This window comes from Danio aesculapii, chromosome 2 (genome assembly GCF_903798145.1).
Source record: "Danio aesculapii chromosome 2, fDanAes4.1, whole genome shotgun sequence".
Taxonomy (NCBI): Eukaryota; Metazoa; Chordata; class Actinopteri; order Cypriniformes; family Danionidae; genus Danio; species Danio aesculapii.
The window spans coordinates 39853434-39863765 of record NC_079436.1 but is presented as its reverse complement, the minus strand read 5'-3'; the positions used below and the strand labels follow the sequence as shown (position 1 = coordinate 39863765).

The 10332-nt window shown below is 39.9% G+C and overlaps 1 protein-coding gene across 2 annotated transcripts in view; it reads left to right on the top strand.

Annotated features, from left to right (window-relative positions):
• Positions 1-1115: 1115 nt before the first annotated feature.
• epha4a (eph receptor A4a) overlaps positions 1116-10332 on the top strand; it is a 62206-nt gene continuing 52989 nt past the window's right edge. For both annotated transcript variants that reach the window (XM_056479260.1, XM_056479252.1), the window contains exons 1-3: positions 1116-1379; positions 2435-2502; positions 4852-5515. In XM_056479260.1, the coding sequence (XP_056335235.1) occupies positions 1280-1379; positions 2435-2502; positions 4852-5515 (832 nt within the window). In that variant the 5' untranslated portion in view covers positions 1116-1279. The remainder of the gene's footprint in view (positions 1380-2434; positions 2503-4851; positions 5516-10332) is intronic.

Genomic DNA, 10332 nt, shown 5'->3' with positions numbered 1-10332 from the left:
CGACGCATCTGCTGCTATTGATGGAATTCTAGGATGGAAAAGACGCATTTGGTGCGCAACTCTGACTCTGTGGGCGTCATGAAACGCTTGATTGACAGGGGCAGGATGAGGTCGTGCAGTGTAGGCGTCCAGTTGATAAAGGCATAAAGGGTCTCATCCTAACATTTAATAACTTTTAGGCTTTGTAGTAGCAGCAGTGCCCGATGCGCAAATGAATCTCTCTTTTGGGGCTTTAAAAAAAGTTGACGCAGTTCACAAAACGGGTTCTGAAAAAAGTGGTTCAGGGCTCAGTCGGCCTGACTCATTCTTATTCACACAACAAACTTATCAATACAACGTAATCGAAAAAAAGAATATGTTACATGATCCATATCAATAAGGTGATAAAATATTTGTGCACGTTTGGTTTTATTATTGTGCCGCAGCAATGCTGAATGATATAAAATATCAGTTTTTAAATAATTTTGAAATGATCAGATTTGGGATGACGAGTCCGACTTCTGTCTCAAACTGTAGCACAAAAAGCACTGCAGTATAAGAATAGTCAAGTGATAATATTAGAATAAGCAAATACTCATGCTTACGTTTTCAAACATAATTCCATTCTCTATTATGTAAGTGTTTAATTATTCATTAAATGTGTACAGTTTCCTCTTGATGACCTGCTTATTAGCAATGTGATAAGTATTTAAGCACGACCTAGAAAGTTTAGAAACACTGATTATTTTATTGAGCGCCGTGGATTAGATGGATAAATAGCAAACACTAGACGGCGCACTTGCTCTTCCCGTTATAAAGCTGTTTGACTTAACTTTAATGACTTGCGCGCTTCATACAGTATTTTGCATGACGTACACCGCTATAATAAATTTGACCAGGGTATTACCCATATAGTATGGACTAGGATCAGCATGTAAAAGCAGCGCCTTTTTCTTCCTTTATGTATTTTCTAACGCATTCTCCTTAACGCGCGCGCTCTGCATTCTCACACACAGGCGAGCCGAGTTTTTTTTATGATTGAGCAATAGATTGAAAGAAGAAAGACTTTTTGTTCTTATACAATTCTTTCAATTATCATATACCTGAAAAATGGGCTGGCTATTTACCCGAATGGATGGACTGTTGACTTTTGGTGTCTCGCTGTGACAGGCACGTCAGGCAGTAAAGATCCGCCCCTCGGCGGTGTTCAGCAGTGCTCTGTGCATCACTCTCAAACGCTAATTCCACCGGGACAGACGCAACTTCGGTCCGCGCGCGGAGCGGAGGAGACGCACACGAAATGACACCAATGGCTGCGCTTGTGTTCACAGCGACTTTTGCGCTAATAATCTGGATACCGACTTTTGCATTAACCGCGCGGGTCTACCCTCCTAATGAAGGTAAGGATTTACCAAAGCCCAAGGAAATTTCAACAAGAGTTATGTTTTGTTGTTGTTTGGGTTGCCACTTGGGACGGAGAGTGGCACAGCGCTGTGACTGCCATTTGTTTTATTCATTTCGACACTTTATCTCACCAGCGAAAAGGAATTATATAACGTTTTTTTTCTCCGAAAGTCCCTTTGGGTATCTCCAAATGTCTGTGGTTCCCAAAACCCGCAAATCGAATGGAAAGCTGAGCCGTTTTTTCTTCTTCAAAAGAAGTTTAAACTCGGACACTAATTGGGAGTAAACACTGCTTCAGCCGATTTCCAATTTTGTTGGAAGTTTCTTTTTGCTAATTTTATTCGTTTATTCATATTTTGTGGCATGTGGAGATACCAGAATGGAAAAAAGAAATAGTCCACAATTCTTCTGTCAATTATTAAAACTATTTACATTAAATGCGCGAAATTCGTTGATGAATCTACAAAAACGCGGACCGACGAATGATTCAAGCGTTCCGATACAATTTGTATATAAGTCTCAGTTAAACTGGCATCATACTTCACGATTTTTTAAATACTTCAATCCTAAGGCTTTGTTTTGGAATTATATATATATATATATATATATATATATATATATATATATATATATATATATATATATATATATATATATATATATATAGCTACTTTAAAAGCTCAGATTAACAGTCATTTTAGTATAATCTTTACATTCATCGCACTTATTATCTCAAAACACCTAATTTTGCTTGGACAATAGCCAACTTAGGATGCTGATTTAAACAATACACAATCATGGCATAATCAGAATCTTTAAATTGCATACTTAGGCCAAATGTTCTGTATTATTTAACCATAACCAATAGATAGAGTCTTTGTGACCCTTAATCAGTGTGCTTTGAGAAAATGGAGAGAGTAATAACTGTGCAGTTGGGAACAAAAGCTTAGTGGCAGAAACAAGTTTCGATGACTTACAAGGTAGTTTGATCTAGTCATAAAGAGGTTGATGATCCATATTCAGTGACTCATAGCATTTTGTCTTTCCGCAGTGACACTGCTGGACTCGAGAACTGTGCAAGGAGAATTGAAATGGGTTGCAAGTCCGACGGAAGGAGGGGTAAGTCTACAGAGGACAGACAATGTTGCTTTTCCTTCAGTATTTATGTGGAAAAATTCCTCTTAACAACTCTAGAAGGTGTTAATTGTTTTTGGGAGATATTTTTGTACATTTAAAGCTGCAGGAATTAGAATATATTTTGCACAATAGATTTGCTGTTCTAATAAAACAAGGTCTAACCAAGGCCTCATGTTGTGCCAAAAGCATACCAAAAAAAGTGATGGAAATCGATTTAGGAGGCATCACACTGTATTAAATCAGTATTTTTTGCATTAGTGCATAGATAAGTGCAGACGATTAATGAAATCTGCACAAACATCCATAATTATAAAATCTGAGAGATGAAATGGCTTTGTTCTTATAATTTGATGTTTCATACAGACTGAGAAACGGCTTAATTTTAAGTGCTTGTGCTCAAGATAATTCATTTAGAGATGCTGTGCTTTGTAATTATAATGTTAATGTTTTTTTTTTTTGTTTTTTTTTTTTACATTATCTGTGCATTGGCGTCTCATATTTGGAAACTTTCAGGTACTTGGTGCAGTGTACTAAGCGTATATGACAAAGAAATTATGTTTTGTCTAAAACGGGTATGTTTAGGGCTTACATAAACACAGTATAAATGTGCTGATGTTTAAACACGCGGAGATTTTATTGCTATTTGTTTCCTTTAAAAAAACATTCTGTAATTATATAGATTGTTTACCTCTTTGGCCAGTTTACTTCATGATGTTCATACTTGATTTCACTTATTATGCAGTAAAAAATTAAATGTTGCAATTTTAAAGGCTTTTTTTATATGTAAATAAATATTGTTAGTGTGTTTTTATGCAAAACGAGCAATGTAACAATTCATTCATTCATTTTCTTTTTCGGCTTAGCATATTTATCTTATGCTGGATAAGGTGCCAGTTCATTCTGCTGTGGCGCCCTCACAGCGGAATGAACTGCCAACTTATCCAGCATATGTTTTACGTACATCACTGGGAAAGCATTGTAACCAATATATATATATATATATACATATATATATATATATATATATATATATATATATATGTGTGTGTGTGTGTGTGTGTGTGTGTGTGTGTGTGTGTGTGTGTGTGTGTGTGTGTGTATATGTATGTATGTATGTATTATTATTATTATTATTATTATTTGTCTAAAATTGCATCAGTACATCATGCATAATTTTTTATAAATTTCTTTGTTTTTTTTTTAATATGTAAATCAATCTGTTCAAAGATGCGTGTAGTTTTTTTTATCTGCGATTCGATTGATTATGCCACAATTAGGCTTCTTTGTTTTTTCCTTACACATTTTGCTTGGTTTCAGGTCTAATAGTGAACTTGGCATTTGGAGAAATGTGGTCCCCCCACTCTCTGCTGCTTTATCTCATCAAAACCATTTGATTGACAGGGTCCCGACAGAGCCCCCTCTCGCACGCAAGTGGGCCAAATGTACAGCTTTATCAGCGTGACAGCTGGGATTTCTACACTTACGACTTACAAAGAGTAAAAAGGCGAGAAGAAAAGACAACGTCATAGATCGTGACAGGCCTTTTCAAAACTCTCCTTCATTGCATACATCTCATTTGAAACTCTCACCAGCAGGAAGCGTCAAACTCTAGGCCTCATAGTATTACAATGGCCTAATATGGGATTAATGGCGACCAGGAAATCAGGGCGTTCTTGTAAAGATTTCTGGGCACTGCGTTTGTTTGGTGTATGCGCAAGTGTGTTGGTAATGTTGTATTGTTATTGGAAACTGTACTTATAAACGTCTATTTTCCCAGGCACTGCAACCAAACAATTGAACTCTTTTCTCAGGTCTGATGAACAGAAATGGAGCCTAATGAGGTTTTGTTTATTTAAAAGTAGTCTAGGAATAGTAATAAAAAATTACAATTATGTTTTTAGGTGGTCAAAGAATTTGTTTGTTCTAACAAATTATAATGTATTAAAATGGGGGATAATTTAATTCAAAATGAAAATGTACTGTTGGGTTTCAGTGTAGTTATACATAAGCTGTAGCAATAGTCTTTAAAATATCTTTTTTATTTCACTCAGAGAGAAGAAGAAGAAGTCAAACAGGTTTGGTAAATGATTACAGGATGTTTTGTTATCTCTTTAAGGTTTGGAGCAACACATGCACATAATAAGTGCACAGAATCTGGCAGATGTGTGATTGCATTCTCATTATCATATCCTAATCATTGAAATCGTTGCATCATTGCAGCTGTTGGTCTGTGGAACATCTCCAGCAATGGGCCTGGAATAGTGTGCACCTGCTGTGAGAACGAGCAGAAGCATTACAGGCTTACTTACCTTTCTGTCTTTCCTCTCACAGTGGGAAGAGGTGAGCATCATGGATGAGAAGAATACGCCAATCAGGACGTACCAGGTGTGCAACGTAATGGAACCCAGCCAGAACAACTGGCTCCGAACGGACTGGATCCCCCGTGGCGGAGCTCAGCGGGTCTACATCGAGATCAAATTCACCCTGCGTGACTGCAACAGTCTGCCAGGAGTCATGGGAACCTGCAAGGAGACCTTTAATCTTTACTATTATGAGTCCAACAATGACAAAGAGCGGTACATCCGAGAGAACCAGTTCACCAAAATCGACACCATTGCGGCTGATGAAAGCTTTACGCAGGTGGACATAGGAGACCGCATCATGAAGCTGAACACGGAAGTGAGGGATGTGGGAATTTTGACAAGGAAGGGCTTCTACCTGGCCTTCCAGGACGTTGGGGCTTGCATTGCCTTGGTATCAGTACGGATCTTCTACAAGAAATGCCCCCTTACTGTACGCAACCTGGCCCAGTTTCCAGACACCACCACCGGGGCAGACACTTCATCGCTAGTGGAGGTACGTGGATCCTGTGTGGACAATTCTGAGGAACGTGAGGTCCCTAAAATGTACTGCGGAGCAGACGGAGAATGGCTGGTGCCTATTGGAAACTGTTTGTGTAACCCTGGCTATGAAGAACATGAAGGGACATGCCAAGGTAAGACCTCGGATACCTCCTTTGCTCAAGTTTTTCCACACCAGGTTCTGTTATGATTTCAGACTTATCCACCTCTCAAACAGAAAGCAAAAAAAAGCCCCTATACAGCCCAGCAGCGATATATTCTAGAATTTAAGATGAGATCATTGTAAGTGAAGCTGACCTGGATGCCCTTTCACCCTTTAGGGATGTGAGAGTTTACTCAGATGTAGACAGCTGGGTACTCGGCGGATCACTGTGGATTAAGAGAGTGTTGCTATTCGAGAGGTCTGGTTATGATTATGAATTGCCCTGTTTGATATTAAAACACCTCCCTGCGGGTTTGTGCATGAGAAGCGTTGGTGCTAATTATTTTGTTGGAGCAACAGTCGTGTGGTTTATGTGCAGAATCCGCTTAATTAGATCATGGGCGAAGGCTTGCATAGCCTTTTCACTCTCGTTCTTCATTGCTATCTCTCAGGAGCATGTGCGGTGGTTTTCAGTTCACATTAAAGCCAAAAGATGCGATTGGCAAAACACTGAAAGAGCAGGAGAGATAAAAGAAGAAAAGAAGAGGATCAGATAGATTGCTTCTGTCACCAGAGGGCCGTTTCTCTTTCTCCATTCTGGCTTTGATTCCCAGTGTCCGTAGTCAGGCCATACGGCACTGAAAAAGCTGTGATATACTGTTTGGGGTAATGCTGAGGTCAGCACAGGCAGAAAGGAAGAGCCAGAGGACATGTAGACAGTTTGAGCACGCCCTTTCTTTCTTTTCCGTCTGGTCCAGAAGAGGGTCATCGCTTGAGCGGGGTGATAAACGGCCGACTGGCCAGTCTAACGGCCTTTATTTATGAGCGCTATCTCAGCGGGCTAATTGCATGACAAATACGGGCTGTAATTTAGGGCTCCTGTGAGCTCAAGGGGGGCGGTCAGGATTCACCGCGGATGATCTCTCTTAGTGGATGAGCTCGTGTGGGTGGTTGAAGGGGTACACTGAGAAAGGCCATTCTCAGAGTTCTGAACGTTTTTCTTGGACACTTTTTTATTAGTAGACCACGCTGGCAGTGGCCGGGTTCCCTGCTTACTTCTTGCTTTCTGTCTTTTTCCCTCTGCTCTCTTTTGCCATATAGAAATGTTGAAATGAAGGAAAGAGGTTGTAATTTACTGAGAGCAGAACGCCGTTTCCACAAAGACATTTGGTGGAACGTTTTACTTAACTTCAGGGCTGATGATGATGATTTCATTAAACTGTGATACTGGGTAAAGGGCGTTTTTCAAATTTCTGTTGTTTTGCATCAGCAGAAGTTTTCAGATTTAATTTCCCAACTCACACATCAATAAAAAGTGAAAAAGTTTCTAGTCTAAAAAGCTGGTAATTAAAGGACAATTTGTTTAATTTCTGGGCAGTTGTCTGCACAAGACTGCTGGTTCAGATTTTCAGATTAGCGGAACAAACTTATAGTACGGTAACACCGTTATTACATTCAGATGTATTGTGTTCATATAGCTCACAAACTTTTATTGCGCATTTGTATTGCACTTTTTTTTTCTTTTTTTTTTTGCGAGCAAAAAAACAAAAGAGTAGTTGGCTAACATATATGAGGTCCAAACCATTGCAAAGAATTGAAATATTTTTTACCTCTTTTTCCGTCATTGTCTTCAAAAGTATAATGAGTTCCTCAAGGTGAATTACTGTAGAGCTGTATAATTTCTGGTCTGTTGCATATTTTTTTCATATAAAAGGAAACTATTATAGTAATTTTGTTCCATTTTATTACAAAAATGTTGCATTTAGTAAAAAAAAATAAATCTCGTATACATTAAAATGTAACATTCTTTTGTGGCAGAACCAGTAAAGCTGTTGGCAGGATAAGTATGCAAGTTAAAACTACTTCAGGCTATATATTCTTAGGCCATCTTTTTATATCTGCTTTATTTAAGCATGAGCCTATCATCAGTGGCTGATTAAGCCATCAAATGCTGTCTTCAGCCTGGCAACAGGCAGTTGTTTTCTCATTGAAGCGGGTTCAAAAGGTGGCTTTCTCTCCCAGCATGCAGATGCGAGTCACTGTCTTTTTAATAAGTCTGTGTGTGCAGCTCAGGCCAAGAGAGGGATGCAGAGGTTCACCTTCAATGTGAGGGTGTAGGAGAGGGCAAGAACTTTCTCAATGGGGCGTCCCTAGGACCTTGTGAAAAAAGCCTATTGAGGATAAGGTATACAAGCCCCAATACCCCAGAAGGCCTCAATAGAAGCCATTCCCCAATTGTTGGGATGTCGTGATCAGGGATGGGGGCGCGAGTGGTGGAACACTAGACAGGGTCAGGGGTGACCCCTGGCTTTATCTGCATCTCCTCCCCGAGAGACGGGGGTCATGGCCGAGATTGATTAAGACGTCAAAATTTTGACAGCTGCAGCCTAGACGGACAGGTCCAAGAACAGAGGAGCGAGAGAAACAGCCGCCGTTCCATTGGTGAATGGAGAGGAGACTTGGCCAGAGGATTTGGTATCTTTTCTTCTTTATAAGAGTTTGTTGTTTTCTCACTGCTCATCTGCTGTGTTGAGTAGGAGGTGAGGACAGAGAGGAAATCTCCGCTTGCTAGTGGGCGTCCAACGAGCTGGAGACGTGTAAAAGCCCGCTGAGGTGCTAGGCTGCAATGGAGAATGACAGCCCACTTTTAGTGTTTCACTACACTGTAGACGACACATACTTTAGTAAAACTCCAACAAACAAGAGTGAGTTTTCAGCTCTCTTGACTAAAACTATGATATTATTGCAGAACTGGATATATAGTAGACATCCATTATGGAATCCACCACAGAATGAAATGACACCATGGTATTAGGATGGGAAATGACCAAAAATAAAGCATAGTGAAACAAGTATATAGGACATTCAGAAAACATGCTTACACAAATATTATATCAGTTCCATTGTACAATTTGGCATTTTGTCATAATACTTAGGTTGGACATGTACTTTTGTTTGGCCATTTAAAAGTATCATAATTTTGCAATTTGATACCTACACTGTATCAGAGGGTCACCATCATAGGAATGATCCATAAACATATATGCTACAAAAATATATCGGGATAAAATATATATATTTTACATTTTTTTAGCGATGCTGTGGTATTTTTGGATGTACCTTGTAATACAAGAACCATAGGCTAATCAAAGCACCATCTGATGCATCACTCAGCAGTGGTGCCGCCACATTATTTTTGTAATGGGCGCTAATGTAAAACAGCTCATGCATATTTAAGTAATTAGAAAGGATAAAGGGTTTGAAAAACTAGAGCATGATGGGAAGGTGTGATAATATGAAACACTGCTCTTTGAATCAGAACAGACAGCGGCTTGTGTAACTGGAAGGAAAAACGATGCTTGACAAGGCATTATTTATGTATGTAAGCTGAGATAGACTCTCAGGAGAACAGCGTTTGTATTGACTTCGCTGTGCAAAAGTACATTTTAGCTTTAATCACACATTAAGCAAATTGGTGTACTTGAGGATAGGTATTGATCCGGTGTTATTGTTGAGGTACAGCTTTTTTTTTTCCTTGTGTAAACTTTGCACCTGTGTATTGCTGTGTGTGTGTGTGTGCTTGCCTAATTAGGAAAAGCTTGCTCGTGTATCTCATTGCTGTCATAATTATGAGCAGGTGTATGAGACTCATCATCCTCAGCTGTGAGTTGTTTTTGCTCTTTTCTTTGTTAGACAATAGTCGCCGTCTGCCAAAATGCTCCCACCTATGAATATTCAACACTTCCTTTTTGCTTTTGATGGCAAGCACATATGTTGATTCCTGTCACGATCCTCCTCAGTTCTCTACTCTGAGCCCCTCCATCGGCCCCTGAATGGACTGTCAGCTGTCCCGGGGAAGAGAGATAGAGAGAGAGATGGAGCGAGGTGCCCTTTGATATCAAACAAATACGTCATTTGCATATTTTGTCCGTGAAATGCAAAGCCAGCAAACTTGTCTCTCAAAGACAATGGGCGGCTCGTCCTTTCAGCGAGAGCGGGCGAAGGTTGGGTCCAACCTCTTCACTCTGTGATCATGGCGATGTGCTGTATATGTTTGAAATCATTTGGATAATACGATTCGCATGATTAAACCCACATCTTTTGAATTGGCCGAGTCTGATGTTTGCACTTCTTATGCAGAGTTCAGACGCTCTGGTCTGTCTGCATCTCTCTCTCTGTCTGTATGTGTGCAATTGCTTGCTCATGTGTGTGTTGTTCTCCTTGACCTCTTCCTGTCTATCATCATTCGGTGCTTCCATACGGAAGCTCCCCTGACAGCTCACAGCTCTTCGGTTGTCATGTTGTGATGGATGCACCGGGGGCGGAAAACGGCCTGAAGGACAGAACTGGTGGGAAGGGTGCGGGATGGAGGTGACTGTCCCTCTCTGACCGAATTGTTAGCATCCATGCTAATGAGAGTTTCAGACATCGGTGAAGTTATAGAATTCAGTTTTTGCAACTTTGTTCGATGCCCTCTTTCAAAGAAACTACCCCACTAACCCTAACTAACCCCTACTTTCTGACGCAATCTCTGAACCTTTCTACCTTCACAGTCATTTGTGTAACAGGATACTTTGTGCTTGTGAACTGTTGCACATATTCTTATGCTAGCTTAGGAGTGAGAATACAAATGGGGTGAGGTGATATATTCAGAAGGTGAAGAAATTCTGAATTATATGAAAGTGAAGCATGGTACTCTTTTGGTTGTAACTTATGGAGGCCAGATTCCATTGTTTTGTAGGTACTTATAAATTACAGTAGTACTATGTTTAGTCATGTACAGTGAAGATACCTTGTAAATTAAAGTGA